The following is a 21,389-nucleotide window of genomic DNA, read 5'->3' as shown; positions in this document are numbered from 1 at the left end:
TTCTGCAAGCAGATAGCTGAAGCAATAGAAGTCACCACCCAAAGCACATACACTTGGTAAGGCCTGAGTAAGAGCTGAGCCGTGGTACCCAAGAAGCTTCTTAGAAAGAAATTCAGCATCGACAGGGCAAGCTATAGAGGCCTAAGTGAGTAGAAGTACGGAGAACGTAGGACAAAAACCTCAGTAACAGCCAGAGAAAACCTGGTATGTTGACCCAAGGACAATAAAAATGAGTGTGCAACAGAGTACTGTTCTGTCTGAAAACTGTAATCAAAGAAACTCCTGCTGTTTCCTTTCTCCTGTGTCCAGGAAAACAAGAATTTATAAATTCTTTCTGAATAAATGATCAAGAAAATACCTGACACCATCTTAAACCTTTCTTTGTAGTGGAAACAGCCCTTAAGTCTCCAGACCTGACATCATCACTTGTAACTAATAATAACCTGGTATCATGAGATGGATCCAACTTACAAAATGGAAATTTGTGACTGGTGTTCTTGTGGAGCCATGGTGCAAGAAGCAATCACAGAAGAAAACTGCACCCTCAAAAAAGACCAGAGAGAATTGATATGATTTCTAGCACAAGAACTGGAAGCCTTGCAGATAGAATTAAAGCAATAACAAAAATGCCATCTGAAAAAAGAATGGGGTGCATTAGAAGGAGTCAAAGCAAAGAGGTTTCCTAGTGAACACTTTGAATGACAATTTGCAGGTGAAAGTGAAACCTTTTGTGGGCAGCAATTAAAAACCATCTGGACAAGTTTGGGAAATGAGCAGGCAACATACCCACTCTGAAGGAGCAAGGTGGGTCAATGGGATGGTCAGAAATATACTTGCCGTGGTTCTGATCTGTTTTTCCACAAGATATAGATGAGGAAAGCTTTGGATTGCTTTGTGTTTGAGTGTCAGCTCAACTGGACTTTAGAAATGATCTAGCAGATCACTTATCCAGGTAGCATAGGTAGGAGAAGACAAAGGAGAGTTTAGAAGGTGACAAAGTATGATAAAATTTTTTAACTACCTGGGGAGAACTCCTGTTGGTGCTTAAAATTTCAGACATTTTCATTGTCATTTATCTATGGAAGAAGTACATAGTCAGGACTATGCTGAGGCATCTTGAGAACAGCTTACCATTTGGTTGTAGGAATTAATAGGGCAGTGCTTTCATAGGCATTCACAGATCTGGGAGCAGCGGGGTGACCTTGATGTCTCGCCCAAATGAACTCTTTGGAGGCTAGTCGGGGATACTGCCTTAGGCAGAAGATCAAAGGATTATTTCAAGGAATGACTCTGCTGAAAAAGAGATCACTTTTTCTTTCCTTTTCCTAACTTGCAAAAACCTCCTGAATCATCCACTTGAAGAATGTATTGTTCCTGGAATGGACTTCAGAGCAGCCAAAAGCTTTCCCAGGAGAGCATTTGGGGAGATAATTGGCTCTTGCAATCACCTTAAAGTGTAGCATCCCCTCAGAGTGGCAAGATCAAGGTTTTCTGGTCGCACAAGGGAAGCTTGGAGTTAAGACATGAGATAGTACATAGGAGGTTATATTCGTTCAGAAATTGTATTGGGGCTTTGAAACTGCTGAAATTGGGGGGGGGCTACAAGAGTCATAGCTGATTTGAAAAAAGTATGATTTGGTGAAGTGTAAGCAGGATGTGGAAAACAGTGCAGGAAATGTGATATTTGCAAGATAGAGCGAGCCCCAGTGCAACAGTATCTTGTGGTGGCATCAATGGAGTGTGTTGCTGAATAGCTTAGTTTTTTTTGCCAGAGAACTGATAGTTATGACTGTCCATTGACATAGTCATGACTTCACAAAATTGCCTGATGCTTGTGAAGTGAGACACCAAAGGGCACTGGAAATAGAACAGACTTTGCTGAGTTATTTTTGTAGATTTAGAGTCAAGAGTAAGCCATCTATGGATCAAAGGAAAATTTTAAATTCAAAGTATTTTGCTAAGTCTTTGTGACTGTAGGCTTCCATAAAAGATGCACTATCTCAGTGTGCCCACAGTCTGATGGGTGTGGTAGAAAGGATCATTATGGACTCATACCTTCAACTGCCTTACTTTATAGACTCAAGGAAATTAGGGCACTATATCCAATTGCCTTTCAGGGACTTAAAACAGGAGTGGATGAGAATATGAATTATACTCCAGAAGTTATTTTGTTTCAATATAAAGCAAATATCTTTATAATAAAGAAATTTTGTGGTGATGTGGACTATGCAGAAGATCAAACATTAGACTGGAAAAGCTCATTCAAGCCTATTTGGTAACATGAACATCTCTTGGGCACATTTTTAGAGGAAAGTGTATGGAGTCCAGGAATTGACTGGATGTGAGTGAGACATAACGAATCAAGGCGAATTCAGTCTCAATTGCACTTTGTGCCTTCTTTTTGTATGTAGTTGAGACACATGTGTTGTCACTACAAGCTAGACTATTATAAGTGCATGGACTAAAGAGACCAAGTTCATGTCTAGATCAAAGAATGACGATTTCCAGCAAGCTGGGGTGAAAGAATGCTTTTTTCAGTAGCTGCTTTTCATCTATTATCTCGCTTTAGCAGAGGTCATAGAAGAACTAGAGGCATTTTATCACTTTAGCCCAAAAGGACTGAAAATACCTTGTCAGCTCTTCTTTCCAATCACTTCAGTCCTCTGAGGATACCAAAGATACTGTATTCCCAGACTTGCCCGAGTGACGAAGTGTCTTCACGTATCTTCAAATACTGCACTTGCAATCCTCTGCACCTTGGCTGTGGGTATCTAGGTTGGTGGCTGATGTTACCTGTTGAAGGAGTTTTAGAATTTCTATGTTCTGCCTGTTTTTGCTCAAGAACAGGATGTTTTTATGGGATGGTAGTTTGAGGGATCAGATCTGAGTGCTTGTTTTCTAAGGATTAGTGAAGGCACTCATTATTTCTTTTAAAAACAGGTATAGTTTTTTCTCCCTGACTTTTGCAGCCAGAAGTATAGATCTGTTTTGTAAGCTGGACCTTAAATATCTTCAAGTTCTTGGTCCTTCTCCATATAAAATGGGACTGAATTCTTCTGAGTGAAATGGGGTAGGTTATTTAGTCTAGTTGAAGAGGGGAAGAGGGAGGATGGTTTTCTTATGCATTCAGTGAAGTATGTTGATAGCTCTTTCCGTGTGGTGTTTGCTCCTGGTCTCTGGGCTATGCAGCCTGAGGTGGTTCACTGTGGTCCCCTGTTTCCAGCATTTAATCTACTGTATCAATTGTGGAGGAAGCCCATTTTGTCCCCATTACTGAGCTTTGGCATCCTGAAAGAACAGTTTGTGCTGGCAGTGGCATGCTTCAGGGTATCTTTTGCACCACTGATGCTGCTTCTGCTACAGCACTTGCAGTTTGTGTGGTTGGTGAGAGGATGTTGAAGGGAAAATTTGAGCAGTAAGGGGTCCACACAACACAAATCATGATGTGATTATCTGTTACCACTAAAGAGTCAATCTTATTATGCACAGTTTCTGCTTCTAGGGTAGTTTGAAAAATTAAGTGAGCCTGAGTCTCAGGATGCTAATGAGCTTTGGTTTCCCGTTAGTTTGCAGGAAGGAGGAGGTGCTCTGGTCTTTGCCCAGATTAGGGATTTATCTCAGGAGGCTGATGACTGCACCACTACCCAGTCCCTAGATTGAAGGTAGGATCTTTCGGGAGAGACAGTGCATGTGAAGGGACTGAGGATTGCCTGGAAGAAGCTGACAGGTTCTCTTTAATGGTATAGATGTAAATGACATGAGATCCTTTCTGTAAAGGCTGAACTCTCCGAGGAGAGGCAATGGACAGGACTTCAACACTGCCCCAGCTGTCTAGTGGCTCTTTATGTTCTGGAGATGATGGATTTTCTTTTTGGAGGCTGGTGTTCCCACCTTAAACTGGCACCTGAGTGACCAGATGAATTTCTGTGCGTCTGGATTTCTGATTCATATTGGCCCTAATGCGGAAGCAACTGCTTTCAAATGGGTCTTGGCCAGAGGGGATTGCTGGGGTGTGCTGCGAAGTCTTATTTTACTTCTGACATCTTTGCTACCATGTGCTGACAGGAGGGGAAGTGGGATATTTGTGCCATCCCTTGCAGGTGGTGAATTGAGCGCTTGCTCAGGTGTTTTCTGGGCACTGTGTTGCCGAAGTCAGCAGAGAATCTGATCCAAATGCCAGTTGAAAGTCTGCTCCACAGCTATGAAAGGATCTGTACAAAGTTAGTTGGCAGGTAACTTACACACAACTTTGATGAATGTAAGTGCTGTGATACTTTTTTCTAATTTCAGGATGACACCTTAGATACAAACTTTTTTTTTGTATAAACACAGAGCTTTATATACAAACAAATACTTATTTTTGGTGCTCATTTCCTAGAAAAAAAATTAAACCTGAAACGTAAAAATAAACAAAAATATGTTCTAAAACCTCTTCAGATTGAAGATTAGGAAAAAAACAACAAAGGCTCAAGCTCACTTCCAATTCACATAATTGCTAACGCAAAGCTGCAGACCAACGAGATGAACTGTGCATTGCAAGGTGCAGGAACAATTTGTACTCCTTTTAAGTTGCCAGAGTAGCAAGCAGTACATACATCAGTGGAATAAATCATTGTCTCCGCTTTCCATTTTTCCAAGAAAGATTATCCATTTAGGTTTAACCAATATCTGTTTATATCTTAATGGATCACAGGAGAGCAGTTAACTTCTGATGTCTTATTTAGGGCACTGTACTGATGGAAGAATTTATATGTGAGTAAACCGTGGTATCAGAGATTATCGTGCCTTTTGACTTGGTGAATAGTTTTTCAAACCACTGAGGCTGTGGATATACATTTACTCTGCAAGCCATTTTTTTATCAGTGGCTGCACATCACTGTTCACCATCAAAACAGTTTATATGAGTGCTTCTTAGGTCTCTTTAAGCAGTAGGACTTCATATACTTAAACAATTTAGTGGGTGATTTGTGTGAACAGAGTTGACTGTTGCCTAGAGACAGTCAGGCTCTGAAAGGTTGTAACATGAAATGAATGAACTAGCTCAATGTTTACTTTTGCCCTTTACTGTGTTTGGGTCAATTTACTCCTTTTATTCAATGTTGTGATCTATGAGTCTTGTAACTCAAAGAAGTGTCACCTAAATGCATGCTGTTTTATTTCCATGTGTCAAATCAGAAAATAATAGAGAGTTCTGCTTCAGAGAGGTACTTGGGGCAAGGCTGGCAGCTATGATTTCCAATCAGAGAAAAAGCTCAAGAAGAGCATCTCTGTTTTAGCAGGAGGCCAGACCTTGAGCCACTCAGGCTGAAGCATCTCAATGTCCTCTTAAACAGAAGTGTTAATCAAAATATAGCAGACTAATTGTTTATGTGAGTGGATGAGATTATCCCAGACAATGTGGTGCTGCTTGACTTGAAGAACTGTGTAACCATCCACAAAGCTGCACCACAGAGATAGTCAATTGGCTTTTTGATTATGTAATAAAATCTGGAAAGGTGATAAAAATGGAGCTGATTTTTGGGTGGGGTGCTGTACTATCTTTTCAGATCAGCTTATAGCTGAGTAGTATTATTTGCTATGCACAAATGAATAGGGAATCGTAGCTAAGGCAGTGAGCGGGTTTTTAATCTTAATGTGCCAGGCGGTGGGTTAACTTCTTGTGATAATGTGTCCAAGAGGGTTGTGGAGCGATAAGGAAAAGGTTAGAATAGTTTTACTGTGCTGAATATAATTGCACAATATTAGATTGACTTCAGCAGGACTTTTTAAATGGGGACTGTGTACACCAATTAGTTTATTTAACTTGAAACTAGATGTGAACTTTGGTATGATTTTTTCGTGTCCAGGTTCCCCTTGCAGGGAAACTGTCCAGTAGCAGGGCAGCCTTGCTGCTACGGTCAAAGTCGCTATGGGAACCAGGGTGGCATGGATGTAAACCTCAGGATCTCAGGCTTGCCTGTAATTGCATTTAAGACGGTACACTGACACAAGGAGATGGAATACACAAAGTACCCTGAAAGGTAGAACGCGTTCTTCCTGGGAAGGGCTGCTAAAATGTATCCCACTTATTTTTTTTTTTTTCCATTAAGAAAATAAAAAAGAGTAGCTTGAGAGAGCTGACGTCTCCGAAAAGGGAAAGATGGCTCCATGGTCCCCACCACACTGGTCAAGAGTTGGTCATGCAGGAGTGAGTAATGGTGACTTCTTGCTCCGTCATCCACCACGTTCTCACCTTGCTCCAGTTCCTCATGGTAGCCGCATGGTCTTCTGCAGACCAGGTCCTTTCTTTTCTCCGGTCACCGCTCATGCTGTTTTTCCTGCCCTCGCTCCTGCCCCCTCGCGCCTCGTCTCCCAGAGGCCTTGGAGCGTTGTCAGCGTGCTGTCCCAACGCCTGCCTTTCTCACGTGTCGGATTTTGCCCCTTCCCCACCCACGTGTTGGTTGAGGACACGTGTTGGGCACCCACGGTCATCGAAAACTGCTTGCTGTGTCAGGGCAAGCTAAAAAACTCCCGGCAGTTCCTGGGAAGCTGCAGCCGCGGCTCTGCTCTGGGAGCAGCGGAGCTGACCCCGAGGTCCTCCCTCCGCAAATCTCCTGCCGGCCAGCGCTACCCAGCTGCTTGCCCAGCAGTGTGACAGGTCCGGCCCTGGTGGTGAGGGGAGAAGGGGAAATGATTTTTTTTCTTCCCATGCATACAATGAAAGGAAGCACTGTAATAAACCGAGTGAGGTAAAAAAGCTTTCCCGGCACGTTACCTTCTAACGCTTCTTCATCCTGTTTCTCTGCTCCAAGGGCCGCTCGGCGGGACTCCCCCGTGGGGAGGCACTGGGGGGGGGGTCATGTCCAGCGGCCGGCCTCCCGACAGCCGGCTTCTGCCCCTGCCGGCCCCCAGAGCTCGCGCTTCGTGGGGCAGAGCGGCCGGGGAGGCCTCGCTCGCTGCCGGGAAGGGGCTGCGAACGCGGTGCTGCGGGCTGCGGTGGCAGCAGTGGAGCGAAGCATGGTGGAGGGGCTTCGCTTTCTCAGCTGCTGTGGAAGGGGGCTGCGCGTGAAAGCCTCGCTTTGTCCTGTTGAGGGGACGAAGGGCACCCTTCCCTCTGGTGTGGGCAAAAGAAGGTCTCCTGCACCTTAGCACACTGGAGCCGGCGTAGAGCAGCGCCATGTCATTGCTGACGTAGCAAAAGGAATAGTAAAGTGTCCAGAAGTGAAGTAAAAGACAAGAGGGGTGGGTGGGAGGGTGGAGAGAGGAAATACTTGGAGATGTCTGCAGTGCTTCCTGTTTGTTTCTGAAAATTATGACTCAGATCCCCCACAAACAAAAGAGAGGGGTTTGAAAAATCGTGAGATTTTAAAAAAGTACTCGTGCCTGGATTCGTTCTCTTGGTCTTCTGGTTTTTGAGCTTTCAGAGCTGGAGGCCATTTTTCACATTTCTCTGGGCAGTGGTGACAGCAAGGAACACATGCACTTCTCCTTTTCAGTGAAAGTAGAGGGTTTTTTAATATATATTCCTACAGCATCAGGAAGTAGACTGATAGAAAAGATACCAAAAGTTGCAAGATTTGGAATAAAATGTGTGACCATCACAGTTCTTCTAGAGTTGATTGCTTTGACTTGAAAACTTTTGCAACATGAGTTAGTTGTAACCCTCAAGCTGGTTTGCCTTTGCTTTATGAGGTATATACTTTGGCACAGGAGGGAGAAGGTGCATTGTGTGTGCCTGGATTGTGTTTGAGAATAACAGTGCTTTCCACTCACTGATCCAGAAGGAGGAACCATGTTCCTGTTTCCCAGGTAAAACATAGTCCACCTCTTTAAAACCCATGGATTTTATGGAATTGTAACATGAGCACTAATAAGTGTATCTACAGCAGTAATGCACTTAAAAGGAAAAATGAAGTAGATGCCATTCTTCCACTTACCATATCACTGAAGTGCAGGCTTTTCTAGAAGACACGATTTCTTTGTTTCTCTGCCAGTTAATACCCAGTAAGTGTACGTAAGTGATAAAGGGCTCCAGTTCTCCAAATAGAAAGTGATTATTTGCAGGCATTTTTGCTGTCTTATGGTGTCAGGATAAACTGTATGAGGAGACCTGGAAGCATTTCCTTCAGCTGAAAAGAATGCTGCAGAACGGGAGGGCCTTAATGTAAAAGGCCAAACTCATTTCTTTGTAACAGAGCTTGTTGTTAAGACACACCTTAGTAGGTGATATAACATTTGGACAACTGACAGCACAGCCTGAGAATAAGCATTCTTCTGTGTTCAGCAGAGTCGTTGCTCTGATACTTATGTCGTGATACAAATCCCATCCTGTCCCAGCTCAGCTTAATGTCAGTACTGAGAGAGCAGGTGGAAGCGCTAGGTCAAGGATGAGACCATTTTCAAAAAATTTTCTGCTATGTCTGTATTAATAAACAAACACGTGCTTACATGTGCTCTGGGGTGCTGGGACGCAATAGTCTGTACTAGCAAACTGCTAAGAGTGTTTCCTGGTGTGATTTTGGCACTAATGCTGTCCCCGGACCCTGTGTAGAGATGGGGCTGGAGGGTTCCTGGAAGCTCCTCCTGGAGTGCACAGCCACCCTGGTTTTAATGCTGAGGTCTGCTGAGGTAGATGCGGGGTTTTCCGTGCTGCTTGGCCTCAGACCCTGGGAGCGTTCTCGGGCAGGTTAAATTTGCTGTTGTGTGTATAGCCTCGCTGTGTTAAAACCAGAGGGGCCGCCAACCCGCATGGTGGTCAATTTGAGAAAGATCTGAAGCAGTTTTGACATTTGAACCTGCTTATTATAGCATTTTCCCATTTTAAAAGGCCAGTTATGAAAGATTCACACAAGTAGCACAGCAATGCATTGGCTCTTTTTCCACCTTTACCTTCATGCCTGTAGACCTGCACAGAAGCTACTATTTTGCCGTCTTGCTTATGGCTGCTGTTTCTTGACTCTCCTGCTTCCCAACTCCTTCCCCCGTGGAAGGAGCATTCCCGAGCATTTCCTCTTCAGGTTGCTGCTTAGCACTGGTATGTGTAACTCTCTTAAGCGAGCATGTACAGGTTGGGTGTAGGTGTGGCAAAAGGCTCCGAGAGCTGCTCCCAGCAACTGGGAAAGCAGCTCTGAGAGAATCTGGAACAGCTCCCAAAATGATCTCTCCCAGTAGGAAATTGGCTCTGCTCAGTTTAAAAACAAGTAAATAGAGTCACTGTAATTTTTCAGCTGTTTTTTGTTTGGAAGGTATCTTTTAACTTGCTGCAGAAGAAACAGAAAAGCAAAGAGAATATGCAAAAATACCTGGCCCCGGTGCAAAAATTTGTAAGCATTTATCAATGCAAAATGAAAATTAAAAAAAAAAAATCTTTTGTTGAGAGAAGTGGAACACGTGTTGATGCGAAGTGCTCTCTTATCCTTTAATAACTGTGCATAATTCTCATTACCATCAGTGAGAGCTGGACACATATCAAAGGGCGAGCAGACCTCATTCAGTGAATTCCTGCAAACCAAGTCATTGTCCCTGGAGGCAGAAGTAAACGCTGAAACCAGCAGCAGGATTTTGGGAGCTGAATTACATGTTGGGTACAAGGTTGATGGTGGTTACGCTGTTAAACTGAGAGCTGTCTCCTTTTATCTGAAAGCAAAACCAGGTAGCGCCGTACTTCCAGAGTGCTGTCTCGGCAAGAAGGTGGTTGGGAAAAGTTCATGTTCCCAGTGTAAAGACGAGGTTTGTCCCTGGTGCCAGGATATAGCATGCCATGTGGAAGGGGGCCGCGGCTGGTGGGGTCCCAAGTTGTGTTGCATGATTGTGGTGGCACAAGAGTGCTGGTCGGCCTTGAAGACAGCCTCTGGGACAGCTAAAGGAAGATACACTAAAGAAAGAATATAAAAAGCACTAAGCAGATGCTTAGCTGCTGTGGAAAAGTGGTGTTTGACTAACATCAGTGGAATTACACGCGTTTACACTAGCTCAGGACTTGTCACCATTTGAAGTCCTCTGAAATGAGGCGAGTCCTTTCTTCATTGGGTATCCTGACATATAACAAAGTTTGTAATATAGAGTATTTTGGTATCTATTGCCTAAAAAAGGGGATTTTTTTTTTTTTTTTGTAACTTTAGCAAAAAGTTAGGCACATAAGATTTGCCATTGCTGTGTGAAATAAACACTGCAAAATGGGTAAAATGTCAGTATTTTGATTAAGAAGTGTTTTCCACGCATATTATTACATTAGTGTGACATCAATTGGTCTGCTGGATTATCACTGTTTATGTTACAAAATGAAGAGAAGGAACTCGGTTTGATTTCCAGGATCTAGATTCCAAGTTGTGTTTGCAGGATTGATGATTTGTATTTGTGTATGTATGTGTTTGTCTATATATATGTTATTGTCCCAGAAATTGTTGAGGTTCATTAGAGACCTTACAGTAGCATTTGAGCCTGGTTTGTCAGCTTAAACAACAATGTTTTTACACTATGCTCTTTCAGGCAAATGTAAATTTCCTAATTCTCTCCTTTTGCTTATGCTTCCTTTATACAGTAAGTGTTGCTGTTTTGATGTGTAGGTGTGAATGCCTTCATTACCATTTTCGGTGATGAAGTCACTTTTTGATCACTGGGCAGATATTGGCATTTCGCACTAGTATTTTTCTGGGTAAACCTTTCTCTCTGTTTTCATTAAATGGTGTTAACAGTGGCAAATTCAGCCTTGCTGAATCCTTTCATTATCACGCAGTTCTTCAAAACAGTCCTTTCAAGTGGATGTTCACAAATACGTGCAATGTAGCTATAGACAAAGCTGAGCAAAAAGCACAAATTCTTCTGGTGCAAGCTGAATGTAGAATTTCTTTTGATTGTGATTATTTTCTCTCTACTGCTAGCTTTGCTCTGCTGCCTCTGGCTCAGTAGGTAACCCTGCAGTGAGTTTTGCATGTCTACTTGATTTTGAGACCAGTAATGCTATTAATAGGACCTCTTTTCTGAGGTCACTATCTACCGTAGAAATTTAAGCTACTCAGTCTGATAGGGACTAATTAGTGAACCACATGCCTAAAATTCACATAAAGATGCAGGCTCGCATAGTCCTGAAAATCCCATTTTTAGTTAACAGTGGTCACAGTGTCAGTGTTTCTAATGTATGTTATGTCAATATACCTAGTAATTCTACTTCATCCGTGCTTTCTTACATTGGGAGAGCTGAGTGGCAGACCTGTTACAGGCAGTTGTAAGGTGTAAGCAAGCAGAGTTAAAGTTATGTCTTTAATCGTGGTTTTCTGATTTATTTCTAAGTAAGCATTGTGTTTGTGTTGGGCCAAATCCTAGACTTATTACAGTATTTGCATTCAGTATGTAGCTAGTTGGAGTAAGGATTAAGTAGAAGAGCTGCATAAGTTAGATTGTATCTAAAAACTTTGATGAAGGACGCCTTAGATGCTCCTAAAATAAATAAAGGGAATGTTTGGAGTTTATCATGGACGTTTGTGGTATGTGGCCTCTGCCCTGAAGAACATGAATATAAAGCCTCAGTTGAATACTGTATGTGGGATAATACTTCAAATAGACTGTTGAGCAGCTGATGACATTTTTGGATTTTAATGTATGATAATATGCTCAAAGAACTACAGTATTTTAATACGGATGTTCATTTCTACAATGTCCCACAAGACAAGTCTTGTCTTGACATGATCAAATTTCCAGTTTTAACAAAGTTTTAATTGTTAATTCAGCTTTCTTTACCTTCTTCATTTTGTGTACAGTTAACTAAAATGGTCCGTCACAACTGTCCTCGTGAGCAATAGTTGAGCAAGCTTAACTGAACCTGAAGGAAGGTTTTTCTCTTTTGTTCCACCACACTTCAGTGGCTGGAATCTTTTCAGACAAACTGCATCAGCGTGAAGATCTTCCCCCTTGAATATATACTGTGGGTCACGCTGTCTATCTTTTACGTGAAAGACTTTGCAGGCTTCAAGAGATGCTTATTCTTTGTACTCTATGTGTAGGCACCTTAACGTAACATTTTTCCTCTGTTTTTTGGAAACCCGGCAGTGACTGTGCACCTCCGAGAGTGCAGTGTTATCAGTTGTTTTGCTGAGGGGTGCGCAGAAGGAAGGTGGATGGGGGCAGGAGGAATATCTCAACCAGGTCCACCTCGGTTTCTCATCTGTGTCTCAGCCAGGCACAAGAAAACTTGCCAGGCGTTCAGGTTGAACTAGGAGACAAGGCTTGCAGAACGCTAGTACCTCCGTCCTGAGATGGCTGGGTGTCTCACTTAATGTGTTTTGCCAAAGCGTAGTTGTCTCAAATTTGCATAAGTAGCCAACAGACAAGGGAGAGGGGAAGGCCATGTCCAGATGATGTTTCATCCTCCTATTTTACACATCTGCCCTAGAGTAGGTTGTTATTGCCCTCTGGAGGTGTCTGTCTCTCAGTCTTGGCTGAAAAAGGATCTCAGATGATGGATTTGAGCTAGACACCTTACGCTTACATAGCTGAACTGAGGCCACCGGCATGCTGTTTGCCACCCCATCTCCAGGCGAGCTTGGTTTGGCAGCGGTGAGCTCGCTGGTGGTGGGCTCCCTCCTTTTGAAAAGTGTCCAATATAGCTGTGCACTCGGTGCTGACGCTGCTTCTTATTTAAACAACACTTCGCACCCCCCCCCCCCCCCCCAGGCACTTTTGGGTTAGGTAGGATCATTGGGGTGAAATCTTGGCCTCACAGACGTAAGTGGAAATTTTGCCAGTAAATTCAAAGAGAGCCAAGGTTTCACCCAACGAAGAAAATGTTAGTAATGGAAAAATTGTCCCATCTCCCAGGTGATGCGTATTGTTAGTGGATCTATGTTCTGCAAGCCACTACTGCTTTCAGAAAGCTTTCCTAATACTCATTTTATCCTTTCTGTTTCTTAGCTTTAAAAGAATGTCTTAATATAAATTTCATGTTTTCCTGTGCAAGATTTTCTTCTATTGAATGCCTTTAGGCTATCACAACATCTTTGTATGATAGAGTTTTACTTTTCATATTTATAAAAAAAACCAAACAACCAAAAACAAAAGGAAGAAATCAGACATTTCCTTGGTTTTATGGGAATGTAATTTGTTTTTCAAAGGTACTGAGACAGACTGAAGCCAAAACAAGCCTGGGAGCAGAGCACCAGCATTTCGGAGAAGTGTAGCAGGACTTTGTGTGACTGGGGAATGAGCTGGGTGGGGTGGGCTGGCAAACCTCCTCCAATTGCCAGTTCCCAAGTCCCCGTTTGACAGCAGAAAATAGGTATGCTTGGCACCAGTGAAAAGGGCCTTAATATATGTTGTATTGATGTCAGGATCTTGAAATACTGTGCGAATGTTTATTTACTTGGCAAAAATTAGTATGCCTGAGGTAAGCTCAGTACCATTTTCCTTGTGCATAAATGATTTACCTAATATGCAGGCCAAGAAAACTGCAAAACTGAGACTAAAAACTAAGAATTGTGTTTTCTCCCCTCCACTGTAATCTCCAAATAACACTTTATTCTGTTGTAATCACTTATTTTAACTCTGTTCCTATAATTTATTTTAATTTGCACAATGTTTTAAATGTAAATGTAACTATAAAAGGGGATAAACAAATTCTACTGAACAGGTTTCTGAAGCTTTTACAAGCTAAAAGCATGACTGGATATAATATAATACAAAAGAATAACAAAGTGACATTCAGGATTTATAGCTGGATTACTTAATTGAACAGGCAAAACTGCCTTTTTTTTTTTTTTTTTCTCCTCCGACACGCAAGCCTGCAGGTATGGTTACAAGAATATATGAATGCACTGTCAGATAAGGAAAAAAACTTCAGGGCTGATTATTAGTGCAATTGTTAGTGCAAATGTGGAGCTGCCTACTTACATGCTGTTTCGTTTCCCAGTATATGCTTGGTATCTTGCTTTCTGCCCTTCTGTCTCTATGGCATTTGGTAATACAACTCCAAGTGACCTGCGCAAGCATTTTTCATCATGGTGAGAATGGCTGAGTGTTCCTGATTTGTGTAGCTGAGAAAAAAATGCACCCACATTCTCATTTTACACTGAGGATGGTTTATGGTGAAATTTGTCTGCTGTTTAAGACGTTTTGAGAAGTTTGGAATATTTTAGATGCATAGAAGTTTGTTTTCCCAGAGTAGGGGTATTCATTTAATAGCTTTTTTCAACCTGTGTTAAGCTTTGTGCTTGTAGCAATTACAATTTGTTCAGAAAGGAAAGGATAAAATTGCTGAAGTTTGAGGCAGGCGGGAGTCAGACTTTCTAGTCTCCCTCTGTGCTGCTGCACCTCATTGGCATGTAGTGCAGTTCTTGTTTAAATATTGTGTACTGCAATCCTCCCATTTATCAAAAGGGATTTTTAACGTGGAATCTTCCTAAATGGTACAGAGGCTTAATAGCCCTGCTATAAGTGCAAGGAAGATCCTTTGTATTTTCTGTAGAAGCTGGGGTTAATGTAGGAGACCCTGAAAGGTTGCAGATGTGAAAAAATGATAATGAAAAATTTGGCTTTGGAAAGGAAGGAGACAGGAAAAAGGACAAATTTCATACAGTGGAGCTAAATCATAGAGCTGTAAATCATTTGAATCGGGACTGGTAGTCAAAAAGGAGTATGAACTGACATTTTGGGAAGGGTGAGGTATGATGACTGTAGATTTTTGGCAGGAGACCGCTTGAAGCAAGCAAGAAGTGGGCTGACCTAGATGCCTGATAAGAGGCTTAATGAAATGAAAAGTGGGTGGACGTGGAGAAGAACTGGGTGGACCTGATTGTTTTGGCACTTAGGTATTTGATGCTTGATTTCCAGGGCAACAACATTTTAATAACCTATTGTTCGTTATTGGTTGGCTTCTTAGTGATATGACTAGCACCTCTCTTCCTGAGCAGTTACTGTGTGCTGGGATATGTGGAGCGCAGGAGAGGCTTTGTAGGCGAGAGCTGCAGTTAGGAAGGGAAGAAGTGTGTTGGGTGGAAGGTGCTCTGGAAGAGTATTTCTGATAAGGAGGCTGTGTATGCGAAGCGATGTCTGAGGGGCAAAGGAAGGGAGGCTTTGAGGGCTGGTCCTTTGTTTACAAGGGGGTGTTGAGGTTATGTGTCTTTGGGATGTAACCTCAGCACAATCTGTGAACTGATATTGAACAAAGATATTGCTTGGCTCCACTGGCAATTAAAATGTCCAGCTCCTCTTGCTGGTGTCTGTTGTCAACATCGCACCCCCTTCCTGTTGCTGTCAGGCCTTACGCTGCTCAGAAAATCAATGAAATGATGATACCATTACGAGAGTAAAAGCTGAGCAACTGAGTGTCTTAGATTGAAGACATTGCCTCTAGCTTAGTTTATTCAGCTTTTTGAGGAGTAGAGTACTCTACATATGTGTGAAGAGTACCGAGGTGAGTTCTGCTCATCCCTGGGTATTATAATAGTTAGACATCAGTAGCTGGGTCTTGTATTTTTTTAACAAGTTACGCACACACACATATATGTGTAGTTACATGTATGAGAGAGTCTGTGTGCTTGTGTCTTTTGTCTTGTGTGTTTGTTTAGGTATTGTTTTGCTTAATAATATTGGCTATGAAAAGTGGAAGTCTCTGTTGATAGGAAGAGACAAAATACATTTCAGGATGATATTTTTTTAAATAGAAGACACAAAGCTAGGATAAATGAATATGTGGCTGCTTTCTTGGACAATCTAAAAAGCATCTTATGTTATGTGAGAGCCCTAAAATTAATGAAATCCATCATCATTCCTTTTCTATTTTTTTACTTACAGTGGTTTTTGTTCTTCCAGAATGCAACTGTATCTCAGTAGCAAATTTAAAATAACTCATAATTGTGAACAATTTTTCTAGGATTATCACTGTACAGCTATTCCTTGACCTTTGTGCTATGTTTGCAAGTTCCTAGAAACCCTTGGTGTCTTTACCTTTAGCCTGTGTTGGGTCATTAGAAGAGCTTGTAGGACATGAAGGCTCATCCAGCATATATGATTCATAAAACCCAGGTACCATTAGTCTTTTCTGCCAACATACCTTTGTTATCAGTTATACAGCTACTGTTTAGTCCTGTTCCTCCCATTGGTGCATCCTTCCTCCTGTTTCCCCAAATACACAGTGAGTCCCCACTGGTTCTTCACAGAGTAATTCTGTTTTTTCTTTCAGTGAAAGTCCTTACAAAGGCTGCTGCTGTACTCAGTAGAAAGACGTAGTGGGAATTATTGCAAGTTATTGTTCCCTGCTTCTGCTCAGTGCCTAGGGAGTGGAGCGATATTAGAAACTGTATGGAAAATTTGAAGTTGTTTATATTAGGCAAGTTCTGAATGCAAATGATTAATAGTATTGGGAGAAGTTGATCCTGTCCTTTTGTTGCTGAAACAACAAAAAATGAGAGGCACTATATCTGAAATTGCTTGTAAATACGTTTACACAGGTGCCACCTTATACATGGAATCCATTGCTGCAAGATACTGCTAAATTGAATGCTTATACACATGTCTGGCTCTGCATATGGTGAGAAAGGACAGATTTAACCCCACCAAAGGATGGGGGAAAATGAAGGGGAAGGGAGAGAAAGATAGGTGCAGGACTCTGTACAGGTTCGTGCTTTGACCACTTCACGTGATGTGGTGCACTATCCTGGCTAATGCTAACAGAGTTGAAAACTGCCTTTCTTTACTTTTTTTCCCCTGCCTCTGCTGAGAGCACACCTTAACTCCTAGGCATTGCTTTAGGTAGTTTAAATTCTTGTTTAATGTGGCTTTGTGTGCTGTGTGTGAGGTCTTAATGGCTTAAATACTTGCTAGTTTGTGAGGTTGGCTGCATGCAGCGGCATGGTGAGGAACTACCCTGCAGTGAGTAGAAAAACTTCCATTGGCTTCAGTGGGAGAATGACTGGGCATCTAAGACAAGCAATCCCATGAACGTTGTTACTTTCAGACCCTAATTCTGCAATTACTGAATACAAAGGGGCATGCATAAAGTCCAGGGCCATAATTATTATTTTGACTTTTCTGATGATTTATCTTAGCCACCAGTGAACTACTGTACAACTTAATTACTACAGCAGTGCATCAATTACGTGGAGGCATTGTGCATAAACCAGATATTTATTGTGTTCAGGGAAGAACTTGCACAAATAACAATCATATACATGTGCAGGGAACTCCTTTGTCATTTATATGCTGCCAACATATGAAAAACTTAAATGCAGTCATGTAGTATCTGCCAGGCACTGAATGACAATGGAGGGTACAAAGCAGTATTGTCTGCAGTCCAGCTGAAGAATTAAACCATTTGAAGTTTGCCAAAGCTTCTTTGATGATACATTGGCTTGAATATTGGCATAATAATTTAGATCGGTATTTAAATAGCTAGCAAATTCGATGGTATAGTATAGTAAATTCTGCCTTTACCAGAAGAGTCTTGTCTGGTGTGCTTTGGTCTCCTATACAAACCAGCAAGTGAGTGATCTTAAAACATGCTGTGCTGTGGTCTGACAGAAGCTGCAGGTGCCCAGTGCCTTTTGTAGTGAAGCCTGTTGTTTGGTTTCACGCATCTCAAATGGATTGTTTGCAGGTTACAAAGGTCATGCATTACTGCGTTTTTTACACAGCCACCTAGCAGGCTACAGTAACAAACCAACAGCTGCCTTTCAGCTCGGTATAAAAAGTGGGATTTGAATATTTGTATTGTGTATCAGAGGAAGTGGTCTGTGTTTGAAGAGCCTCTTCTGGTCCAGTCTACAGAACAGGCTGAATTCTTGCATCATGTGCAACATGCAACTTGGCTTTCACTACCGCAACAAGCACCTCCACAGTAAACAAGTAGCTACTGAACTCTTCGAAGGACATACTGCTGGAATACAGGATGAGTGTCATTATATGGGAATTTTGGGGATTAAATTGTTGGAAGACTGCTATATAGACAAAGCAGTACTTTATTCAGATTTTTGTCCTGTGTTGTAAGATACTTTGTAAGAAACAAAGGTGTCAGAAGCTGAGGCACTGAGAAAGCCTCAGGAGGTGATGTTTCTGGTCTGTCAAGCCACTGTCCTGCCACATGTCAGTTAACCTTTCTGTGCTGTCATTTCGTGTCTGTAGGATGGGAGCAGCAGCAGTTCCCTTTTCCTTTGTCTTGTCTGATGTCTTTGGTTCCTAATGACTGCAGATTGGTTAAATGAAAGTGATTGATATTGTTTAATGTCTATTTTCTGAGCCTTGGAAGTCTAACATGTTTGAACACTGCAGCTAACTGGCTCAGGGGGTGTGCACGATCTTGTTTGTTCTTCTCAGTGTTACATGTATGAGAGAGTCTGTGTGCTTGTGTGTTTTGTCTTGTGTGTTTGTTTAAGTATTGTTTTCTATATGGCTTTTGTTACAGTGATGTGGCGTTATGATGGAAGTTTTGCATTTCATCCACAGTTATAGTTGTCAGGTGCACAAGTTGTCACCAAGGAACACAAGCTGTTCCTTGTGAATTACGCTCAGCTTCCAACATACTGTCCTCCATCCTGACAGTGCTTAAGGGCCAAACCTTATGGGTTCATTCATAAAGCCTTTGAGGGATTTTGTTGAGGGAGGAGTACTTTTTGGTGTTAAAATCCTTTGGCAAAGCTTCTGTTAAGATAGTCCTTTCCAGCCCTGTTTCTTCCATGAGTCCAGGTTTTAGGTGCTGTTTATAGGAAGCTTTGGTCCATTAGATCATAGACAAAGGGCATCGTGCAGGACTGTCTCTTCCTAAGTCCTGCTTTCTAAACCTCACTTTGTTCTTGTTAAGCCTGGCCTGACCTGGACTGTGAAAAACACAACTCCGTAAGGCCATGGCAGGTCCCCTGTCTGCTCCTGGAACTGTGACTTCAATTCTTCTTCCTCAGTGACACCTCATGTTTACATCCAACTATGTTATGAGGTCTGAGCTGCTGACTTCCAAAATTCTTGATCGTTTTTGCTTCTGTTTCTGGGAGCTGCAACCACAGTGGGCAGCTTGTCAGCAGTCAGCTTGCTAGAGGTAGAAAATTCATGGGCATGCTGGGGGATTGGTCTTGCTGCGCTTGTGCCTAGATGCAAAGCCTTCACCAGCTTGAGTGAAAACTGAATGCATCTATTGTGTAATTTGGCTGAACCCAAATTGTGCTTTTTTTGGCAATTTCCCCACAGAAAATGCTGCTAAGACTGTTGGTGTGAAGTGGCATGGCAGTAGTGTGTCCTTAAACATGATTTTCCTGAATAATTGTTTGAAACAGGCAGATTATTTACAGGATGCTTCCTGAAAGGAAGCTGAATTTATGTTTAGGAAGTTCTGTGATAAGATTAACAATTTATATTTTTTAATTTTCTTGTTTATTTAACTTCTAAAATATTGTAAGAAATATATTTAAATTTTATGCAGTCGATTAAATAAATGCTTATTCATTTTAGCAAAGGAAAATGTGATCCTGTGAGTTTTGATCGGAGCTGAATCTTAGTTCCACACGCCTCCTCAGAGGAAAAATATTAGAAATGGTGAAGAAGAATAGCAGAATGTTGAAAGACTAAAATCCAGGGTGCTTTATCAGATTCCAGGTTAAAATTCTAAATAAAACAGTGATATACTCCTGTACCCATGTGAAGGCTGCTTACTGTGCATCCCCTTAAAAGTCCTCAGTGGAGATGCAGGAAACTGCAAGCATGGGACAGCTTGCAAGCGTAGGGACAAGCTAACCCGAAGTGCTTTAAACATCCTTTCTCATCTCAGATACAATTGTGCCTTCCCAGGGTTTTTATGTGAGGTCTTTTTCAAGGGCTCATTTAGGTGGCTCAGAGTCTCTCTGTTTTTGATGAATTTTGGATTATGCCTGAGGGTTATGGCTGTGCAAATCTGACAGCTGCAGAAAAAGAAACTGTTTCTGATTCAGGGTTAATGGGCTCTAACAAAAGAAAACAAGAATTTTACATGTAACATGAATGTACACGGTGTAACAAAAGGGACTTCAACCGGATTTAAATGAAGTGGGATCTGAAACATAGGCCATAATTTAGTGCAATAGAAGAAATCCTCTTTCTTGAAGGAAAATGTAGAGTTTTCTTTTTTTGGTTATGCTTAGTAACATAATGATAGAGTTTCTAAGGTTGTTTCTTTAAACTAAATTGGAGAAATGAGTAAGCTTCTGTGGTGTGACAGGTATGTCTCTGCATTTATATACACTGATGTCAAATGCATGTTTTAATAAGTGTAGTAACTTTTGTTTTTCTAGGTTAGTGGATGACCGGTGTGTGGTTCAGCCAGAGGCAGGTGACCTTGCTAATCCTCCAAAGAAGTTCAGAGGTCAGTAACTGGGGATAATTTTTTTTTTTTTTTTAAAGACCGATGGATGCATGTTCTAACTCCTTGGGCACTTTGCCTTACCAGACATGTAACTTCCCAGATGCCTTCATGGTTTGTGAACACATTGCCAAAGTTTCAAACTGGAATGTGATTTCGAGAACTAAATACCAAATCAGCAAAGGCATGAGGGGTAGGTGGCAAACATGGGGAAAGGGACTAATGTTTTTGTAGTGCAAGAGTTGGGCGCTCTGTTCTGTACTCTGAACGCTGATCCCCTGCTGGGTGACCAACTCCTTGCTCCAGCCCTGTTCTTACTGTAAATGGGAAACAAGCTCGTGAGGTTCAGAACTACTTGAGCTGCTGGTTTATTTATTTTTTTAAAAGATAAGACAACATTTTAAGGACTATCCCCAAATACTTTGAGAGCATTTTGTTTTGCCTAAAATTGTATCTGATTTTTCTCAACTTTCTTAGACGTGACCTTGTGGATTTGGATAATTCTGCTGGTTTGCTTATTGGAAAAAACAGCAATGCACTGACAACATGGAGTTTCTATGTCTTGAATGCTAAAAAATACTCCTGTGGTATCAGAAGTTCTGTGTGCTTATATGCAGGGAAGAAAATAAAACCTCTCAGTCTTGTCTGTACTTGATTTAAGCCATTGGCTCTAGCTGTGCTAAAGTAGAGCCTTACTAGCCTGATCCAGACCTCTTTTGGCTTAAATGGGCTTGGATTCGGACCTGTTACGAGACACAGTTATGGCTTGCCTGGTTTAGAGCAAGGGAAACACATTTCATGGCTGCTTATATCTTTCTCAAGGAGTTGCACTGACATTCTTAACCTTATTTTATTTCCAGTGTTTATTATACTGTTGTATGTACATGCTATTATTGCAAAAAAAGTTGTATTTAAAACATTGAGAGACTGAAGTTCTGCTTTCCCAGAGTATTCAAGATTTTTTCCCATTATATATTCAGGAAACATCAGCAGTTGGTTCCAGTTCCAGCTGTGAGCATTCAGCACATTGGCAGATCTTGGAAATGGAGAAAGTGAGGATGTATACTTAGAAACTAATAGTAATAAATTTCAGTCACTTGCC

At 41.7% G+C, this 21,389-nt stretch overlaps 1 protein-coding gene across 8 annotated transcripts in view; it reads left to right on the top strand.

Moving 5' to 3' along the window:
* Positions 1–21,389, top strand: part of ITPR2 (inositol 1,4,5-trisphosphate receptor type 2) — a 273,890-nt gene that overhangs the window by 16,462 nt on the left and 236,039 nt on the right. For 6 of the 8 annotated variants that reach the window (XM_041118187.1, XM_041118189.1, XM_041118188.1 and 3 more), the window contains one exon: positions 20,220–20,290. In XM_041118187.1, the coding sequence (XP_040974121.1) occupies positions 20,220–20,290 (71 nt within the window). Of the gene's footprint in view, positions 1–754; positions 805–2,511; positions 2,518–20,219; positions 20,291–21,389 lie in introns of those variants that run through there. The other 2 variants (XM_041118190.1, XM_041118191.1) reach the window with 2 other exon arrangements.

This window comes from Aquila chrysaetos, chromosome 17, assembly GCF_900496995.4.
Source record: "Aquila chrysaetos chrysaetos chromosome 17, bAquChr1.4, whole genome shotgun sequence".
Taxonomy (NCBI): domain Eukaryota; kingdom Metazoa; phylum Chordata; class Aves; order Accipitriformes; family Accipitridae; genus Aquila; species Aquila chrysaetos.
Note: the sequence above shows the minus strand (reverse complement) of the source record. Positions and strands in the feature narration are given on the sequence as shown.